At 45.1% G+C, this 21,916-nt stretch overlaps 1 protein-coding gene across 4 annotated transcripts in view; it reads right to left on the bottom strand.

Annotated features, from left to right (window-relative positions):
• Window positions 1-212: 212 nt before the first annotated feature.
• Window positions 213-21,916, bottom strand: part of Ube2d4 (ubiquitin conjugating enzyme E2 D4 (putative)) — a 23,941-nt gene continuing 2,237 nt past the window's right edge. The window contains exons 2-8 of one of the 4 annotated variants that reach the window (XM_048339318.1): window positions 19,842-19,905; window positions 18,101-18,132; window positions 17,930-18,007; window positions 11,360-11,465; window positions 8,806-8,899; window positions 7,260-7,301; window positions 213-361 (exon numbers count right to left, since the gene is read on the bottom strand). In XM_048339318.1, coding sequence (XP_048195275.1) covers window positions 238-361; window positions 7,260-7,301; window positions 8,806-8,899; window positions 11,360-11,465; window positions 17,930-18,007; window positions 18,101-18,132; window positions 19,842-19,905 — 540 coding nt within the window. In that variant the 3' untranslated portion in view covers window positions 213-237. Of the gene's footprint in view, window positions 362-6,415; window positions 7,302-8,805; window positions 8,900-11,359; window positions 11,466-17,929; window positions 18,008-18,100; window positions 18,133-19,841; window positions 19,906-21,916 lie in introns of those variants that run through there. The other 3 variants (XM_048339320.1, XM_048339319.1, XM_048339321.1) reach the window with 3 other exon arrangements.

The raw sequence follows: 21,916 nt of genomic DNA, 5'->3' as shown, positions 1-21,916 counted from the left end.
GCAACACACCACCGGACCGAGGGGGCTTGGTCTCCGGTCTACCTTCTGCGTGGTTTTCTGGGACGCGGTCTGGAGCGTCCTCGGGTCCCAGTTCAGCTCCTTCTTAGCTGTTTCCAGAGAACCTGGTACGTCCTGTTACAGCTCTTTTCCAGTTGATTAAGGCATGGATTTGATAGATCAAGGACTCACAAATCTCCCGACACACCTACAGATTTGAAGCCAATACGTGGACCCCCATCAGAAGCTTCCTCTTTGATACCAGGCGTGGTGGTCACCCCTGTAATTCCTGCACCTGGGAGAGCTGGGCAGGACCACGAGTCCAGGCATAGCCTGGGTTGCTGGAGTCTGGGTGTGTGTGAAGCTGATGGGGTAGGAGTGGATGAAACCCCACGGAGAAACGCATAAAAAGAAGATGAGAGGAAAGCGGGAATTAAAGGGCTTGTAGTGATTATTAGCATACATTTCTTGTACAAAGGGGAGTTTCTTTGTGGCATTTACTTAACATACAAACAATGTATCCTAATCAAAACTCATGGGGTGAATTTGCTCAAAGTGCATTATGTGCATTTATGTAAATGTCACAATGAAATCCCTTTGAGCAGTTCCTTGTGCCAATAAAAATAAAAAATAAGACAAGAAAAAGGGGAGTTTGATAGGCCGAGGCTGGGGTAGTGGAGAAATGAAGAGAACTGGCCTGTGCTTCACCACCATATGGAGATGTTTGCTCAGTCTGGAAGAAGAGGCCCAGCTTGCCTCAAACCCACCCCTCACAGGGAGCAGCTCTTCTTTCTATCCACAAACATGCCTGTTTGGGGCTGAACTAACTTTCTGGAAGGGAAACAGGCCAAGAAGGAAAGCAGCTCATAGCTTCCCTACCATGGAGAACTAACCACCTACTTTACAATGCCCAGCCTGGGGAGTACCTACACTTACCTGAGATAAAGTTGTGCAGGCCAAAGGGGAAGGGTTCTATGTTTTGGTATTAGATCAGCTCAGAATGGTGACAGAGCTCACCCAGGCTGCTAGGGAAAAGCAGGGTAGAAGAGGGGACTAGGCTCCAAGGAAAGGAGGTTACAGCAGGGGTCATTACCTAAACCCAAGATCTGTACTGCTTACTGCTCCTCTACTAATAGCTGGAAGATAGAATTATATTAGTGAAAGAACATAGCTTTATTCAAGACTGGCCCTGAGGAAAGTAGAAGAGACTCCTATCTCAAATCTCCATCTTCAGAGGGTACAGATATGCCAAGGGGCTTTTATGGGACACAAGGTACAGTGAGCCAGTGGAGCAGGAATACCCACCCCACCCCCCCATACTGGGCAAGAGCTTTCTTTCCCTCCCTCCTTCCCTCCCTCCTTCTCTCTCTCTCTTTGGTTTCTCTTTCTTTCTCCTTCCTTCCTTCCTTCCTTCCTTCCTTCCTTCCTTCCTTCCTTCCTTCCTTCCTCCCTCCCTCCCTCCCTCCCTCCCTCCCTCCCTCCCTCCCTCCCTCCCTTCCTTCCTTCCTTCCTTCCTTTCTTCCTTCCTCTCTCTCTCTCTCTCTCTCTCTCTCTCTCTCTTTTCTTTCTCCAGTCCTGGGGCTTGAACTCAGGGCCTGAGCACTGTCCTGGCTTCTTTTTGCTCAAGGCTATCACTGTACCTCTTGAGCCACAACACCACTCCTGGCTTTTGCTGTTTATGTGGTGCTGAGAAATCGAACCCAGGGCTTCATGCATGCTAGGCAAAAGGTCATATTCCCAGCCCCTGGGCAAGGGCTTTCTTTAAAGAGCACAGAAGGTAGAAACCAATGAGAATTCTCACCTATGGACATCATTTGCATTGTCTTTTCATACACTACTTTCTTACAAGTCAATTGATATGAGCTGAGGAGAGAGCATCACAGCGCCCCCCCCTCTTTGGGTGGTGGTACTAGGGTTTTGAAACCAAGGCCTTTTTTGAATTCAGGCCTTTGAACAGGGGATCTATTTGATGGGGACAGTTCATGAAATTTTGAGAAACTCAGAAACAAAGACTAAATGAGGTTTAGAATGGGGCATGTTATGGTAAAACTGAAAGGAAGTGTTCCAGATGGAAGTCATTTAGTGAAACTAAAATTATTGCAACGAGCAGCTAGTAGTGATAGTCCCCCATGGATGATCAGCCACTGAGCCACTGTGGATGAATAAGAGAACAGAGGGTGACAGGCACCAGTGGGCAGCTTTGCTTTTACCCTCCAACATGAAACCTGCCCAAGCCCCATTCTTCAAGGGGTGCCCATTACATGCAACAGGGTATTATTGACAGTACCTGTCTGGAAGATGAGGGTCTGTGAGAAGTGGGGAAGGGAAGGACATTTAAGGAAAATCAAAGAAGCCACTGCCTAATCTAATTTTTAATGTTCTGTTTAGCTTTTTGCTTTAAATAAAACCTGTCAGCAGAAAGACTAGGTGACAGGATCAGCAAAGCCAAAAAAATTGGTTTCAGAAAATGATTAAGAGAGGCTGGGAATATGGCCTAGTGGAAGAGTGCTTGTCTCACATACCTAAAGCCCTGGGTTTGATTCCTCAGCACCACATATATAGAAAAATCCAGAAGTGGCACTGTGGCTCAAGTGGTAAGAGTGCTAGCCTTGAGCAAAAGGAAGCCAGGGACAGTGCTCAGGCCCTGAGTTCAAGCCCCAGGACTGGCAAAAAATGTGATTAGGAGATGGACAGCAGGTAAAGGAGCAGTTCCCTGGGAGGAATGCTGCCTGAGATGGACTTGCTGCTTCTAGCTACGTGACACTGCTGCCTTTGTAGTGCTGGCAGCCACCACCCTCTATTTTGAGGGTTCAGCTTATTCAGCACAAGGTGGGAAAAGGTTGACAGAGAAGGCAGCCATGAGAGGGAAGGAGGGACAGGGCTCCATGCTTATCTTAGCAGTCCTTTTTTCCTCTTTGGGTATGAGGGACAAACCTCAGGACAGCAATTCTGCAGATGAGGAAGGTAAGTATCTTGTCTGACACTGAGGGAGATTTCCTCCTGAACTTCAGAGACAGAAATCTGGCCATCCTTGAGCAACTGCAGTGAGGTGGTGTGAGACTTCTAGTGTTAGGATATTATTCTATTATGAACTATGAGACTTTGTGAACATTTGCATTCTGGCATTTTTAATCCTTTGCTATGAGATTTGATCCTGTGCTACGTTCTTGAAATACCCTGGAGCAAAGACCAAAATCTCAGCTCCACGCTGTGTGATGACTCACACCTCTGTACTCCTAGCTACTCAGAATGGGAGGATCAGCCTTTAAGGCCAGCCTGGACAAAGAGCAAAACCCCCTTCTCAATCCATAAAAAAGGCAACCATAGTGTTGTGGCACCTGTAGCATTCCAGCTGTGTTAAAAAAAAACAAACACAGGTGAATACTGGTGGTTCACACCTGTCATCCGAACTACTCAGGAGACTGAGATCTGAAGATTTCAGTTTAAAGGCAGCCCAAACAGCAAAAGTCCATGAGACTCATCTTCAATTAACCACCAGAAAACTGGAAGTGGTGCTGTGGCTCAAAATAGTAGAGCACCAGCCTTGAGCAAAAGAGTTCAGGGACAGCACCCAGGACCTCAGTTCAAGCCCCACACTGACAAAAATAAAATAAAGTAAAAACAAAAGCATAACCATGTGGGTCATGGCCTGGGTAAAAAGAACCAACTGGAAAAATAACTAAAGCAGAAAGACTTTGGGGACTGTAGAGCACCTGCCTAGCAAGCATGAGGCTTGAGTTCAAACTCTAGAACCACCATCACTGAGAGAGAGTCAGAAAGCAGAGCAGAGAGAGACCACCACGTGCCAAAGGCACTCTCAGGAGACTGAGATCTGAGTACCAAAGTTTGAAGCCAACCAGGTAAGACAAATCCAAGTGACTCATTGTCTCTGATTAACTAGCAAAAAGAACTGGAAGCATGGCCCAACTGGTAGAGTGTGCCAGCTCTGAGTGGAAAAAGCTGACATTTCAAGACGCAGAGTTCAAGCCCCAGTAGCTCCATTCTGGAAGTCCAAAAGCTTCTGTGAGAAGTCATTTATGTACATTCACTCTACACTGGTTTCTTAAGATCATGGATGTGTCACTATGGTCCACAGAGGAAAAACCCACATTGCCCACAGTAGGCTTTTTACGTACGTCAACTAGGTGCTAACCCAGGACTTGCCTGGGAAGGGTGCTCGCTACAGACAGGTGACAGCAGCTGCCCATAGTATGGTTCATCTTGGAACAGGGTCTTTTTGCTTTCTCTCTATTTTTGAGGCTGGCCTTAAACTAGTGATCTTTCAGTCTGCCTCTTCCTGAATGCTGGGATTATTGTTGTGCAAAAGGCACCTGGCTCAGAACAAGGATATTCTAAGGAAGGCACCTGTTCTCCAGGCTGAATGCAGCTCTGGGAACAAGACTGTCCAAGGATTCTGGCTGGTACCAACACCCACTTCAGACTTGTAATGTCCAAGTGAAAATTTACCCCAGGGATACCAAGGAGTTAATTCTACTCTTGTATTTCCAACAGAATGGACAGGATTAGGAATTGTATTTATTTTTTTTTGCCAGCCCTGGGGATTGGAATCAGGGCCTGAGCACTGTCTCTGGCTTCTTTTTGCTCAAGGTTAGCACTCTGTCACTTGAGTCACCATGCCACTTCTGGCTATTTTGTATATATGTGGTGCTGAGGAATTGAACCCAGGGCTTCATGTATACGAGGCAAGCACTCTTGCCACTAGGCCATATTCCCAGCCCAGGAAATTTTTTATTGGAGATAGAAAAATCCATGTTTCTTGGAGGTGGTGAACTATTTTTCTTGAAAGGCCAAAGTATGGAACTCAGAGCCCTAACACAAAATTAGACCTGGATTCCCCTGACCTGAGTCAGTCTCTTTTCCCCTAGCATGAATCATCATGCTGTTCTGTGAGCTCAATCTCCTGATCTCATACAGGGTATCTCACTGTTGCTTGGCTACATTGCTGAAGTATGCCTCAGTGAAGGCATTTTCCCCTGTCTAATAAGATCTATTGTTCTTGGCTGGGTTTTTGTTCAGTGGTAGAGTACCTGCTTAGTATGCATGAGACCCTGGGTTTGATCTCCAGCACTGAAATATTGCTCTGTTTTAGCAAAGACCAAAGGAATAAAAGATAAATTTAAAATGCAATCCTCACCACGGTGAAAAGGAACAAGGACCCCAAAAAACTTACAGTAACAGGAGTATCCTAAATAGGGACCCCCCACAAGGCAAATGCTGACCAGGCTCAGTCTGCTTCAGTAAGCTCACAATGATACTCTCCCTGGCAAAGCATGTGGCAGTAAGACTGTATCTACAACTTGGAAATTTCTAGGGCAAAGCAATCTCCCACTGGCACCTGGGTGCTAGATATGTAGACCTCTTTCCAACTGTACCCAAAGGTCTTCCCTTCCCTTCCCTTGGCAGTACTGGGGTTTGAACTGGGGCTCATACTTGTTTAGGCAGGCACTCTAACCACGAAGCCACACCTCCAGCCTCACCTAACCTTGTGCTGGTAGAGTTTGACTCTTCATTTGCAAGAATTCCATCTGACTCACCAAGTGTCAAGTGTTGGGAGTGGAGGAGCTTCATACTCAACTCAGGTTAGGGCTGGCATGGTGGCACACAGCTGTAATCATGGCACTGGGAGCCAAAGGCAGTCTCCCATCTAAGTTGGACACCAGTCTCGAGTACACAGAGAGGTAGTGTCTCCCAAAAAGAAAAATACGGTGCTAGGATTTGAAGCACCTCAACTTCCCTCCTTTGGAAGCTTTATTAGAAATCCTTTTCCTAGATACTCCAATCTTAAAGCTCTTAGTTTTAAGAGCAAACCCTCTCCTTAGAAAGCCAAATGAGCTGGGTGCCAGTGACTCATGCCTATAACCCTAGTTACTCAGGAGGCTGAGACCTGAGGATCATGATTTGAAGCCAGATTGGGGAGGAAAAATCCATGAGGCTCTTCTCTCCAATCAACTACCAAAATCCAGAGCTGTTGCTCAAGTGGTTGAGAACCTTCAGCAGAAAAGCTCAGGAACAGCCCCCAAGCCCTAAATTCAAGCCTCAAGACTGGCACCAACCCCACTCCTCCCAACAAACAGAAAGCCATGTGAGGAAGCTAGGCATTCCAACAGGTTCCAAAGAACTCAAGTTTCTATTTCTTCTCCACCTGAAAGAAAATAGGAGACTTGGGGCTGGGAATATGGCCTAGTGGCAAGAGTGCTTGCCTCATATACATGAAGCCCTGGATTCGATTCCCAAGCACCACATATATAGAAAATGGCCAGAAGTGGAGCTGTGGCTCAAGTGGCAGAGTGCTAGCCTTGAGCAAAAAGAAGCCAAGGGACAGTGGTCAGGCTCTGAGTCCAAGGACCAGTAGTGGCAACAAAAAAAAAAAAGAAAAGAAGAAGATAGGAGACTTACATATTACCATTTAGAGTTATGGGAGATCTCTTTTTTATTTACATTTAGTCCCTTGTGTTCTAGTCTGTGAATGGCTTCTACTAGGATTTCAAGTAGGCTCCTGGTGGGAGGAGGTGGGGTTGAGAGAAACCTCATACAGAAAAGCAGAATCCAAAACTTTCCAGGCTCCATACTTCTACTCTTGATTCTGAAAAAGAAGTCATCTCTCCTGAGATGTTCTGTGCTTTATATCCTGACATCTGCCACTGGCTGTTTCTTGTTGTGAGGTGAGAAGTGGAGTGTGCAGTGCTGCAGAGGGTGGAAGTCAGCACAAGTGCAGAAAGAGGCCTCTGCTTTCCAGGGGTGTTCCAACTTTCAGGAGCCTCCAAGATGTTTTCAGACTCCTCAGGACCTGGTTCTGTGGCAGACAGGATATGAGGAACGCTCAGGACAGCACTGAGTTGTAAAGGCAAAGGGTACGTGGGGAGGGGCCAGGCTGGGCCCCTGTGTGGTGCTACATTGAGCAGCCATTCTACTTGAGCTGGACAGGGGAGGTGCCCAGGGCCTGGTCCTTCACAGATGAACAGAGCTGGGGCAGAAAGACCGATTTCAGTGCAACCAGGAGGCTACAGGAAATAATAACAATGGCTGTTGATTTGGCATTAAAGACATGATACCGTCAAAGCCACAATGGCTGAGAGTGGCACCAATGTGCTGCAGCCAGAAAGTGGGTTGCCAACAAGTATGGGAAGAATAGATGATGCTGTAGGTGGCCCAGCCAACACTGCCATGCTTCACAGAAAGACCGCTGTGCCTGGTGAGGTACTTTTGGGCAAAGTCTCCCATGCATCCTTCGAGGCACTTACATAGCATATTTCTGTGTCCACTCTCTTGCTAGTCTGTTGTACCTGGAGGAAAAAGCAGAGGGAAAGACACTCTCACTTGAAATAATCATGTCCCTTCAATGTGGTGCACAGAACAATGATGTGGAGAAAATGTTGCTGCTTGTGAGACATCCAGGACTGATGGGTGCGTGTAATAAAAGCTCTCCTTAGGTCAGGTGAGGTGATGCATGCACTTGGTATTCCCAGCACTTAGGAGGCAGAAAAGAAGGATTGAGTGTTCAAGGACAACCTTGGTTATATAGTGAGTCTGTCTCAAAAAACAAGAAAGAAACAGAAAAACTTTTCTGGATCAGAAATGCTTTGGTTATGGTTGTAGCCCCTTGCTCAGAGAGTCCTGTTGATTCTCCATCATGATTTGTAGTGGAAGGATGGAATAATGCAACAAACCTTCTCTCTCCTGTCCTTCAGTATAGACACAGGGTATGGAAGAGGTACCAAGGCTGAGCTTGCGATCATCTCAGGCCGTCTGGCAAAGAAAGTACAGAACCTGGCCAATGATGTACAATTCCACACCACCTTCTGCAGCTTGTGCCATGACTGTTAGCTATGGAGACACTATCTGCCTTGTATGACGATGAGGAGAACTGCACAAGTGTGTATATAAAGCATACGGAGGAGGCCTGGCACCCAGTGAGGGCTAGGAAGGTATCTTCATTATGGTAATAAATTTTCATGCCATGAGATGGCAAATTAGAGATCTGTATTTAGACACTGAAAAAAAAATCATTTCTGTAGTATCTAAAATAGTTCATAGTAAATGCTAAGATAAAGCTGGGAGCATAGCTCATGTGGTAAAGGCCCTGGGTTCAATCCCTAGTACTGTTCCCCAGGAAAAAAAAGTAGTACTAGCTCCCTTAAACTACACTGAGACCTGGCGCTCCTAATGCCTGGGATCTGATACACCTGGCCACTGCTCACTGCGATCAACACTCAAGAGATAAATACTGGCTCCTGCACTGTGTCGCCAGCCACACATGGCCACACTTTGGTGCAAGAGCTTGCACCTAGCTAAAGGAGTCAAATGTTTATAATGCTGGGTCTATAAATGAGTGGTTAAGCAAAGTTGGCAGGGAGGTCTGCTGGTGATGCAGTAACACTGCTGACTGCTAACATCAACCAGCAAATGGACTGCAGCAGTGTAGCCCACCTTGAGTGGCTCCAGCCAGTTGTTTAAGCAGACAACCCCTGGTTTGTCTATGTCAAAACCCTTTGGGTTTAATCTAGACTCTTCTTGTCAGATTCTTCTAAGTCCATTGTTGGGTGACTGGTGATCTTGCTGGCCTCAGGGGAGGGCTTGGCAGCAGTATTTTAGGGCCCAGCAGTGATAGCTGATAGGTAAATGCTGTTATTTGCTTCTCCCTCCTCAGAGCCAAAGGATATGTGACTGAGAGCCAGGAAGTCAAGCCCAGGGCATACCCACTGCACACATGGACTCAGCTAGGGCAGGAAGATGTCCATGGGAGCCTTGGCAGTCATAGGACAAGGGCAACCCAAAGAGGATGCCTACTTCTCTTGATCAGCCTTGTAGATGTGGGCTATTTCTGGTACCAGAGGGTCATCAGGGTTGGGGTCGCAGAGCAGAGAGCAGATGGACAAGAGAACTAGGAAGAAAAGAAAGGGTCAATTAGCCATGGCCTCAAGGCTGCAGATCACCTCTGGGTTTGATGAACCTCTCCAACTTGCACTTCTTGTTAATGGAGCACTTGTCTTCCCCCCAAACACCCTGATCTACTGATGCTGTTCAAGTCATGACAGTATTTGTTGTGCTCACACACAAGTTAAGAGTTTGCAGTTTGTATTGTGAAGTTCATGGGGCAGTCTGGTCACACTGCTGCTCCACACTTCCCTCCTCTGGGCAGTCTTGGCCTTTTCCACAGAAGCACCTGTGGCCTTAGCCTACAACACCCTTTCAGTCTATGCCCCACATTACCTATTTTTGTTTTTTTGTCCCAAAGCTCTGTTTACTAGTGAGGAACAGGATTTCAGAACATTTAGGTAACTTTTTGAGATCACAGACTTGGAACACATAGAAAACCAGTTAGAATGAGATTCTGAACTAAGTCTGACTGCCCTCCGTGTGGCTCCCAGAGGCCTTGGATAAAGGGAATCACTCACCAGGGTGTGGTGAGGAGAAGGAACAGTGAAAACTCATCTGTGGTTTGCTCTGGACCCACCGTGACTCCAAATTGGCTGTTAAGTCCACTGAAGTCCTGACCATAGTTCCCTACAAAGAGCTACAGGTAGGAGAAACAAATCATCTTCTTCAGATAACCAGCCCTTTTCTATCCTGAGGTCAGAAGCTAGCATGGCCTACTTCTCTTTCCTTCCCCAAGAATCCCTTCCTGCTCCTCCTCTTTTTTCTTCCTGCCCTAAGTGTGCAATGGTTATGAGTCCGCTGGCTCAGCCTTGTCTGGTAGATCTTCAGCCCTCCCTGCATACTTCTCCTGGGCGCTGGGTAGTAGAATAAAACTCCATTGGCAGGAGTAGGGAACATCTGGCTCTCAGGACCTGTAAGACCATTGAAATCAATTGCTTTGAGATAATTTGGTTCATGTCATGTCAGTTGCCACCTACCTTCATTGGTGATTTTGTATGATCCACAAAGGATGTTATATCCCTTACAAAAAAGGTCCCCCATTCCTGCTAGAGGTTCATTTCAGAGAAAAGGGATGTTGGCAGGGTGCTGAGCCCAGTGGCATTTACCTTGACCCTGCAGGGACCTGCACTACAGTGCAGAGGCTCTGCCCTCTAAACTTACTGTGGCCTTTTCTAGCCCTTTAAACCCAAAGGCACTGTGTGGCCTCTTTTGCTACTAAAGCTCTACTGCCTGCATTGCTTCATGTTCTACTCTGCTTGTTTAACATTTGATTTTTTTTTTTAACCATCTATGCAGGTCACTGTATTGTCTACAGTCAGGATGTACTTGCATGCACCAGCCCATGCTCAGCACCTGAGTACCTGAGTACAGGTACTGAAAGAGTACCTGTATTTCTCTGGCCTGGGGTTAGACTAATTTTTTTTTCTTTCTCTTTTTTAAAATATTTTTTATAATTTATTATTAATTAAAATTTTTTTGAAAAGGTGTTGTGCAAAAGGGGTACAGTTACATAATAGGGCAGTGTGTACATCTCTTGTGATATCTTACACCTTGTTTTTCTTTCTCTTTCTCTTTTCTTGAGACCAAGTCTTATTATATATGTATATATATTACATATTATATAAATTATATGGTACCTATTACTATACATATCATATACCTCAAGGTGGCCTCATGATCCTCCTGCCTTGGCCTCCCAAGTTCTGTAGTTATAGAGATGTACACTGCTACACCCTGCTAGACTGGATTCTTCCATCTCATCTACCTACGTGTGCTTGACATCACTTATTTTGGGAAGGGAGGGTTTCTCCACTAACTCTGAGGCCCATTGGGGAAGGCCTCCTCCTCCTTAGGGCCTAGTCATTGCCCTCAAGGAAAATTAGGTAGTAGATTTGGCTGCTTTTTAGGTAAAAAGTGTAAGTAGAACCAATACTTTTTTTTACTTGTGCCCATTTGGCAATCTTCCTCCTCCTTCTCCTTCTCCTTCTCCTTCTCCTTCTCCTTCTCCTTCTTCTTCTTCCTTCTTCTTCTTCTTCTTTTTTGGTGCTAGTACCAGGGTTTGAATTCTGGGACCTGAGCTCTCTCACTTGGCTTTTTCCACACATGGTTGGCATATTCTACCACCACTTGAACCTCACCTCCAATCTGGCATTCTGCTGGTTAAATCTCTCAGGCTTCAAACCTCAATCCTCAGATCTCAGCTTTCTGAGATTACAGGCACCAGGCCTATTTAACATTCTTGAACATCACACAGTGACTGCTAAAAACCACTAAGGTGCAGATGGTTCCAGTGATTTGCCTGCTTGTGGTATGGGGACATGATGTGGATGTGGGCATGGAACTGGGTAGGACTGTGAGCACTGGGGAAGCTGCCTGCTCATCTGAGCTTCCAAATTCACTGGTTAGTGAGGGGTAAATGCAGGACAGGCCATGTGGTGTGACAGGCACATGTCAGTGTTTCTACCTTTGGACACAGTCAGTGCTGGAGACCACTGCGACCGCAGGATGTCCAGGCATATGCTGCCATTGCTGTTGATATTGGGGTGATATATTTTGGTCGTGAAAGCAACCTGCAGAGACAAGAGATCTCAAGTCAGATAAGCCATAGGGATGTCTGGAAAACAAAGTAAAGCACAAGCAGCATTGCCAGCATTGCTAGACAGTACCAGTGTGTCAGAGACCTGGGTGAGACTTAAAGGAACACAGGAGAAGGAACCCCAGAAGTATCTCACCTATGTCTTGCTGGATTGTCACTCTCAACCCAGAGTGATTGATACTTACTTTCCTAAAAGGAGTTGACTCTGAAAAGTAAAAGTTGTAGGAAAGCCTTGGAAGCTCAAAGGTCTGTGGAAGAAACAGTAACACTAACTATGGATACAATGAAGAAGCAGAGCCACCACCAGAAACAGCCAGATGAAATTCGCTCCCTATCCTTTGCTTAACTAATTATTTTAGTCTAGCTAGCTTGTACAAAACTTGTCAGCCATCATTGGCCTTTGATGGGCACAAGATATATTTTGTTTATATAAGATGTACTATCAGGCCAGTGGCTTATGCTTATAAATCTACTCAGGAGTCTGAGATCTGAGAATCACAGTTCAAAGCCAGCCTCACAGGAAAGTCCCTGAGGTTCTTTTCTCCAGTTAACTACCAAAAAGCTAGAAGTGGAGCTGTGACTCAAGTGGTAGAGAGTTAGCATTGAGCAAAAAAGCTCAGGGACAGTGTCTAGGCCCTGAGTTCAAGCCCTAGGAGAGAGAGAGAGAGAGAGAGAGAGACAGACAGACAGACAGATAAGACAGAGAGACACACAGAGTATCATCAGTCCAGTTGGGAGGTATGGTTTAAGTAGTAGAATGCTGGTAGAGCAAGAATAAGACTGAGTTCAAACTCTGGTTTTGGCTAAATAAGCAGCTGGACCTGGCATTTCTGGCATGAAGAAGATTCTGTGTTCACTTTATACTACCCTAATACTGTTGAATGACAGCCAAAAATCATTTTCTGAAATGATCTCCTTGGGCTCAGGGACAAAGCCACTCTCAGAACAGATGTAGGGCCTGTGGAAACAGCCCCTTTTTGCCATATACAAGGTGCTCAGTCATATGCAACTTTCACTGCAAAAGGAGCAGGATGATAATCTAGCTATTTCTTCAGTTCCACTTACATCCCACTGGCCAGCAGAGGTTAGGCAATGCATTAGCAGCCACTCTGTCCCCTTCTTCTGGGCTCTGAGGGCCCATTGCTAATTCTTTGCATGGATGGTTGGGTGCATGGCATCCTTTCTATTGTTATCTTTAACCAGAGCCTCACTATGTCATCCATACTGGCTTTAAAAACTCATGATTCTCAAACCTCAGCATCTTAGGTGCTGACATAAAAACAAACAAACAAACACTGGTGATTGGACTCATGGATTTATACAAGTGTTCTATCATGAGCTATGAACTCACTCCCTAAAATATTTTTTAAAAAAAACATACTAGCTGGGTACCAGAGGCTCATGCCTGTAATCCTAGCTACTCAGTAGCCTGAGATCTGAAGATTATGATTTGAATCTAGCCAGGGCAGAAACGTCTGTGAGACTCTTTTTTTTTTTTTTTTTTTTGGCCAGTCCTGGGCCTTGGACTCAGGGCCTGAGCACTGTCCCTGGCTTCCTTTTTGCTCAAAGCTAGCACTCTGCCACTTGAGCCACAGCGCCACTTCTGGCCGTTTTCTGTATATGTGGTGCTGGGGAATCGAACCCAGGGCCTCATGTATACGAGGCAAGATCTCTCGCCACTAGGCCATATCCCCAGCCCCAGGTGAGACTCTTATCTCCAGTTAACTGCCATAAAGCTCGAAATCAAGCTGTGGCTCAAATGGTAGAGTACTAACCTTGAGCATAAAAGCTCAGGGAGAGTGCCCAGTGTGTGCATGCACACACATTCTCACACACAATAAATAAAGACAGAAGGGAAGGGAAGGGAAGGGAAGGGAAGGGAAGGGAAGGGAAGGGAAGGGAAGGGAAGGGAAGGGAAGGGAAGGGAAGGGAAGGGAAGGGAAGGGAAGGGAAGGGAAGGGAAGGGAAGGGAAGGGAAGGGAAGGGAAGGGAAGGGAAGGGAAGGGAAGGGAAGGGAAGGGAAGGGAAGGGAAGGGAAGGGAAGGGAAGGGAAGGGAAGGGAAGGGAAGGGAAGGGAAGGGAAGGGAAGGGAAGGGAAGGGAAGGGAAGAGAAGGGAAGGGAAGGGAGAGAGAGGAAGTAAGGAAGGAAGGGAAGGGAGGATAAGTTTGGCACTGGTAGTTCATGCCTGTAATCCTAGCTACTCAGGAGGCTAAGCTGTGTCATCATTTGAAGCCAGTCTGGGCAGAAAAGTCTATGGGACTCTTATCTCCAATTAACCACCAGAAAGCTGGAAGTGGCACTGTGGCTTAAAATGGTAGAGCACTAGTGTTGAGCAGAAAAGCTCAGGGAGAGTACCCAGGCCCTGAGTTCAAACTGACTGATAAAAAATAAGGAAAGTAAGGAAGGAAGAAAGAACATACTGTAGAGGGTGTACTGAGGTGAAGAGGGATATTAGTATGTGAGACTGAACATCATTTACCACATATTTTTCCCAAGAAGGATCAAACTTCAGAAGAATCTTTTGTAGTACATATCTGCCTCGAGGTCACCATAAAGATCATGCAGTCTTGCCAGAGTTCTCCTAGGGTCAGAAAATTCATGCCAAAACATCCAGTGGAAGATTTTTTAAGACAGTAGTACTTTCTTGGAAAGTATTACTCTCACCTTTCAGCTTACATTTTTCCTCATTAAAATAATTCCAAATTACTCACAGAGTTTATTCAATCTTTTAATAAGTTACCACTTCGTTTTGTTCTTGGACAATTAGGGATCTCAAACATGCTCAGCAAACATATAAGACTTCTTCAGGATGGTCTCAAGATGTGTTTAAGAAAGATGGCCAGCTGCTCACACACTAAGGAATGTTAGGTGATACACTGGGAAACTGCTACTTTAAAGACAATTTCTCCAGGAAAGGGGAAAATCATGAAGCATCTAATATTTTCCCAGCCAAGCCTTCTTGAACCACACTTAGATTCCAATCAAATAAAGCTATTTTAGCATCCATTACTGCCCTGTCTGAAGAACCCCTTCCTTGATAAGAGCTGGAAGTTCTTTTGAATACTGAACACATTTTAACCTTGACTTTAAATACTCAGGTAACTTATGATATTTGTTGGCAATACCCCTAGAGCTGGGGGCCAGAGGCTGCCCAGAAAGGGCCTCTTCACACTGGCTTGAATAGATAAAGTATAAAACAGTAGTGGAGGGTCTCTCTTGAACCAAGCCACTGAGGCCAACACAGGTAGTAAAGCATAGCCTCATAACATCTGGGAACTGTGACACTTGAGTAGCCAAAGACTAAGTCTGGTCAAAATGTGTGCAGGCACACAACAGAACTGTCCTCATTTACAAACAGAATTTTTATATTTATTTCTCATTATTTATTATTTACTTTGCTTTATCAGTTTTTTGTTTGTTTTGCCCATCCTGGGGCTTGAACTCAGGGCCTGGGCTCTGTCCCTGAGCCTCTTTGTATTCAAGGCTAGCACTCTGCCACTTGAGCTAGAGCACCACTTCCAGCTTTTTCTGAGTAGTTTATTGGAGGTAAGAGTCTTACAGACTTTCTTGCCTAGGCTGGCTTTGAACCATAGTCCTCAGATCTCAGCCTCCTGGATAGCTAGGATTTCAGGCGTGAGCCACCGATGCCCAGTTGGTATTTTTATTTTTAAAAATGAGAATAAAATACATGTTGGTATATGTGGAAAAACCCTAGAGGAATGTATACCAGGCTGTTAGCTGTGGTTTTGTACAGCAGATTAGTTTTAATTTGCATTAGTTCTCTAATTTAAACATAAGTTTTTACAAAACCAATTTTGCAATTGGAAAAAAAAAAGCTGTCAAAAGTGATGTGAAATGTATATGGCTGTGTGACCACAGCTGACAGGCAGCCAGCCCATCTTGCTGGCTCTGTCTCAATCCCTCAGAGGCCACCATATACCAGCTGTGCAGGGGCTCTTGCCAGCCCTCTTGTTCACATAGTGGCAGTGACCCTGTCAGCCTTTAGGCCCCCTTGAATCATTTCTGCCAGCACCCACTCCCAGTTGATGTATGTATTGAGGATGATGGCTTCTATCCTCCTCTGGGATTCCTGGAGCATACCTGCTCATTCTCTTGGGGCGGTTCCCTGTGGCCTCCTCCCTGCTTCAACTTATATAGTACTCTTTATCAGGGCAAGCTCCCTGGTCATCTGGCTCTTGCTGCCAGCCACAGCTTGTGTTTCTTGGCACCAACTAACTCACACATGTTAAACGTCTCTGTATCTTCCAGGAGACTAAGCCTTAGAAGGGCAGGCAATACCTGGCACATGGAGTCCTGATAAGTCTGGGCAGCTCTAGTGTGAGGTGCCATGTCTGGAAGCAAGATGATCTTCTGACAGAATGTTCTTAGGACACATAAATGTTTAGGCAGTTCCCAGACCACTCCCTCCTAGAGGTGGTATTGTTCTCTGGGTCTCTACCACAGGAGTTGTGTGTGTGAAGGAAAAGCAAAGGAATGCTTTCTACCCTGATAACAGAGCTAACTGAATTTCCAGGGTCCAGGCACAGGGACTGTGTCTTGGCCTAATCTGTTGTGGGTGGGGAGCAGTCAATGGCACTAAGGGTGTTGCAAAGCATCCTTGGCCTTCATTCACTGGATACTAGTAGCAACCCCTTCCCAGTGGTAACACAGACTGTTCCAGGATGATGTCTAAATGTCTCTGGGGCAGGGGCAACGTCACCCTGGCTGAGAATCCCTGTTCTCAGCTCTAAGACTGCAATGAAGGAAACTGGAATGAGCACAGTTGGGGCCTAGAGTGATCTGCTGCCATCTTGAGTGTTAGCTGGTATGATTTCTCTGAGAAACTCCAGTATGTTTCCCCCATGGCTATTTTTGTCCTGGCCACTATATAAGCCTCCTCTCTCTGTCACCCTTGACCATGCTTCTATCTGTAGTCTCCAAGGAAGGTTGTGCTCTGGGTAATCCTGGATTTTTCTGCTTCCTCTGCAGATACTAGGTACCTTCACTTAGAGTGGTTATTTATGTATTTATTTATTTATTTATGTTGCAGTACTAGGAATTGAACTCAGAAATTCATGCTTGGTTTTACCATTGAGGCATATTTCAGCCCCCTTTAGTACTGGTTATTTTCAAAGTAGGGTCTCGTTTTATGGGTTGTGATCCTCCTTGTGCTTCCCCATGTCACTGGAGCTGACAGGCCCCCATCACAAAGCCTAGCCATTGTGATTTGGTAGCTGGGCAGCAGGTATATGACACTGTGTCCAGCCATTGGTTGAGATGAAATCTTGTAAATGTTCTTTTTGGGGGGCAAGGTTGGGCACTGTCCCTTAGCTTTTCACTCAAGTCTGGAACCCTACCACTTAAGCTACAGCTCCACTTCTGTCTTTTTGGTAGTTAACTGGAGATGAGTCTCACAGACTTTTTCTGCCTGGGCTGGCTTCCAACCATGATTCTCAGATCTCATCCTCCTGAGTAGCTAGGATTATGGAGTAAGCCACTGATGCCCGGATGAGTATTGTAAAATTTTTTATGCCTGGGCTGGTCTCAAATGGCAATCCTTCTATTAAAAGTAGCTAGGATAATAGGCCTAAGCCACCATGCCTGGCACAGTGGGTCATTTCATACATTCATTTTCTTGAAACAAGATCCTTAAAACTGACTTTACCTGTGCATAGTGCCATACACATTTGTAATCATAGCACTTGGGAAGCAGAGACAGAAATATTAAAAGTTCTAGGCTTGCATGGGTTACATAGTAGAACCTTGTCTCCAGAAAAATCACCCCCAAAATAGCCCATGGCCTGTCCATTACACCAGCCTTTGCCCACAATAAGAATTTAATTCTGAGGGGCTAGGAATATGGCCTAATGGTAGAGTGCTTGCCTTGCATACGTGAAGCCCTGGGTTCGATTCCTCAGCACCACATACATAGAAAAAGCCATAAGTGGTGCTGTGGCTCAAGTTGTAGAGTACTAGCCCTGAGGGGGGGAAAAAAAAGCCAAAGACAGTGCTCAGGCCCTGAGTTCAAGTCTCAGGACTGGCAAAAAAAAAAAAGGAATTTAATTCTGACCTGGGCGCTGGTGGTCAGGAGGCTGAGGATCGCAGTTCCAAGCCAGCCTGGGCAGGAAAGTCTGTGAGACTCTTATCTTCAATAAACTACTTAGAAAAGGTTGGATGTGGTGCTGTGGCTCAAGTGGTAGAGCACTAGCCTTGAGCATAGAGAGACTCAGGGACAGAGCCTAGGCCCTGAGTTCAAACCCCAGGACTAGAAAAAAAAAGTAATTCTGAAAGTCCAAAGTTTAAAGTCATAGGGGGCTCTAACATGGAATGGAATGACAAGCCCTCAGGGAAGGACCACACTCAGCTTTCTCTAAAGAGGCTCTTTCATCACAAGCTTCCTACAGCCAAACATCAAGCAATTTGTGGGGGAGCCTCACCTTTGGGGGCTTGAAAGGGTAATCTGTAGGAAAGTGGATGGTCAAGAAGAAAACACCTCCTTGGTAAGGACTTTCATTCTGGAAGGATGAGACAGAGGAAGAAATCAGTGCTTGTGCTAAGCAAGGCCCAAGAAGCAAAATTTGAGCTGCACCCTCAGCAGTACTACCTACCGGGCCCATGATGGTGGCCTGCCAGTGGAACACTGTAAGACAAAATAGAGACAGCATGTAAGAGAACTGTCCCCAGCCAAAAAAAAGGTGCTTTTAAGGTTAAAGCACACTATCTATATACAAGACTGCGTCATTCCTGACACTAACCACAAGTTTGGGTTAAACACTCTCAAGTCAAATAATTCACTAGGATTTGCAGAGCTTAGTACAGTAGATGATACAGATTCACTTTAGAAGGGATCCAAATGAGTTTCTATTTACCTCCTAAGGCTAGAAGGTGTCATGTTCATGACAATGATATGTAATGACATACTGATGCTGTAATTAAGGACACCAAGCAGTACTGGAGATTGAACAATCAGGCCCCTGCACTTGCTGATAAGTACTCTACCAGTTGAGCCATACTCCTAGTCCAGGTCAGACTGTTTACCATAAACACATGATTGGTGAACTGAGTGCTCACGAGGCTGATCTTAATTCCCAGTTTCCAGCCTCTCCAAACATGACCAAATCCCACATCTAACACTACATGGTCTGTTTGGCACAGCCAGTGAGTACTCTGAATCACACTGCTGGTGTGGGTCACAGTCTCTAGGCAAATGATACCACTATCAATGATACCCATAGCTGCTTAGAGAGAAGTTGTCAGAGGCTGAAGAGAAAGCCCAGATATTTCAGGCAAGATTTGTTTACTACACAGTTGCAATGACTACAATTCAGTGTTTTGAACTTAGAACCACTGGAGCCACACCTCTGGTCCCTTCCCATTGCTCTTGATAAGTCCCTTCGATTCCCTGGTTCTTCCCTTGATTCATTTTGAAGTTCTTGCTAAAGAATCCAATAGCTGGCTGGGAATATGGCCTAGTGGTAGAGTGCTTGCATCACAAACATGAAGCCCTGGGTTCGATTCCTTGGCACCACATATACAGAAAAAGCCAGAAGTGTGCCGTGGCTCAAGTGATAGAATGCTAGCCTTGAGCAAAATGAACCCAAGAACAGTTCTCAGGCCCTGAGTTCAAGCCCCAGGACTGGCAAAAAAAAAAAAAAAAAAAAAAAAAGAAAAGAAGAATCCAATAGCTGCAGGGCCTCACTAGTGCCTCTCGTGGATGAATGCAGGCAATGCCCACTGCTCTGGAAATCTAGTAACAAGCAAGTAGAAAAGTGACATTGCTGCCTTTAGTATTACCATGAATGTAAGAAATTCAAATTTTAATAAACCACATATGTAGAAAAAGCAATTCAAAGATAGAACTATGGCAGATGTCCTGAATTAACTATCATTATCATTATTATTATTATTATTATTATTATTTACCATGTCTTGTATTTGAGAGCTTTTTTGTTTTGTTTCTTGTAGCTCATGGAGCATGAACTCAGGGCCTGGGCATTGTCCTGGGCATTGCGCTCTTTTTGCTCAAGGTTAGTGCTCTACCACTTTGGTCCACTTTGATTCACTTCTGGTTTTCTGGAAGCATCTCATGGACTTTCCTGCCTAGGCTGGCTTTGAACTGCAACTCCCCCGCCCCCCCCCCCCCCCCCCCGCAACCCCAACAGCTTAAAGGCTGGGGGTGTGGCTCAAATGGTACAGTCCAGTTCAAACCCCTGTACCAATGACAAGAACAAAAAGACAAAAATTGTGGCTTAAGTGATGCTAACGTATGCTTAGAGGTCTGACAAACGGAAGCATTTGGGGATTTTAGTCACAAAGCTCCTGTTATCTGAAACGCAGAAAAATACTTACAATCATCACCCACAGGTCCTGCAGAACACTGAGCAGGAGGATCCCTCTGCAGATCAGTCAGTTCCTAGAACATGAGGCAGTAGGTTAGACTGGTATATGCCTGAGTACTTCCTCTCCGTGTTCTCCTGATGGGAGGCTTCAGAAGTGGTTGGAAACAAGACTAGTAGAGTTAACTGGCAGTGTGAAGATCCACACAGGTACACATTGTCATTTCCACTTTATATCTAAATTAGGAAATCAAAATGTAAAGTAGTGAGGTTACCCATCCGAGGCTAAGAGCTGGACTAGGGCAAGGCAGGAAGTCAGTCAGTTATACTGGCTCACTCCTCTTACTTTCCAAGCCTACTCAGATGAGGTATCCTCTTCTCTCATGAACTTAGGATAAGAATCCCCAGAGAGCTTCTAGAAGGACAAAGGCCAGGCACTAGTTCTAGGCTTAGTGCATGGAAGCATGTGGCACAGAGGAAGTACTCATTAAAAACTATGTTTTTAACTGAAAACACGGGTTTTCTTTTCTCTTTGCCCTCAATCCCAAAGCAATCCCTATTAATGGACACTTGGCAAGTCCCTGTACTCTGAAATTGGAGACCATGGATGTACAAACCAAAGCCTAACATATCAGACATTATATCTTAACTAGATAGCTTTTATGGGCTACTAACTCTCTGGTCATGAGCATTCTTTTTTTCCTTACATGTATTCAAAGGTGAGTTCCTATCACACTTAATACAGACATTCTGAGAGCAAAAAAATAAACAAATAATATCTTTATGTACTATCAGTACTTGGCAGTAATGTGCCAGGATCTGAGGACAGAAGAGTGAACAAATCATACCAAAGTCCAGGCTCTCCAAGAATTTATGAATTAATGTTTCAACAGTTGGAATGGATTGAAAATGTGAATTTTATATCTATACTATACTTGCATTCACAATGCATTAAGGGCTGGCAGATCCAATATGGGCATTTTCAAAAGAATATTTTTTAGGGAATAGCTAACACTTTATGAAATGTCCAGGAGAATAACTATGTAGTCCAAATTATACCTCAGTGACAAGCATCCTGAAAAGGGATGCTGGTCTAGTGTAAGCCTAAAGCCCTAAGATTTTAGGCAGGAACTCTCAGACATCAGTTTGCATGTAAGAAGATGTTTCCTAACACTATTCTTCCCAGGTTCCCAATGCAATAAATGTCTTAGGGTTTGCACAGAAGTTCTAAAGGCAGAGAAGGTGGCACAAATCTTGTGTCAGGGAAACTCCTCAGGGTGTGGCAAACCCAGGATCTGGTAGATGAACAAAGCCCACATCTGGCTGAACTAAGCCTAAGTATCATCCATAATGGCCCTTCTGTACCACAATACCTTTGACCTGCTGACCATTCCTATAGCCTTCTATTCTCTGGCCATGCTATACTTATCCTACATCCCCTTAAATTTAATGGCCCATGAGTGTACTATCACAGGACCATTTCTCTCCAAAAGTTGATTTCTACTTGTAGCCCACTGGTCAGTTTTCCCATTAATAGCGAATATAGCTGCATCTATTTGCTCATGTGTAAAATGGAGAGCTGAGGACATAATTCAGTGGTAGAACATTTATCTAGTGTAAACAAGGCCCTGGATTCTACCTCCAGCAGTGAAAAACGGAAAAAAATGTATAATTCATTGTACTTAGCAATCAATCAGCAAGCAGCATTACTAGTTGTTAGGATGAAAGAGAATTTGGGGGAAAACTGAGATTGTGCAAGAGGACCTTAGGACCTGCTCAGAAATGACAAAAGCCCCAGAAACCTCTGCAGAACAGCCACTTTCAGTTGCCATCTCTGTCCTGTGCCCTCAGAGCCTCGGGTTTATATCCCTTTGGTGCTGCATGAATGATCAAACACTTTCATAGGACTATTAAGGCAAATCCTGGAAAGAACATATAAACAATCAGGAGCAGGAAAAGGCAATTTTCCATCAGTTCATGTTTTCCCCACCTCCATACACTGCCTGTTTCAGAATCCATGTCCTTCTTTTAGGGCCCAATGAGCACTTAATAGGATAAATTGATTTCTGGAAGGCCAGAAGTGGGTCC

The sequence above is a fragment of the Perognathus longimembris genome, chromosome 2 (genome assembly GCF_023159225.1).
Source record: "Perognathus longimembris pacificus isolate PPM17 chromosome 2, ASM2315922v1, whole genome shotgun sequence".
Taxonomy (NCBI): Eukaryota; Metazoa; Chordata; class Mammalia; order Rodentia; family Heteromyidae; genus Perognathus; species Perognathus longimembris.
This window is presented reverse-complemented; position numbering and strand designations above follow the sequence as displayed.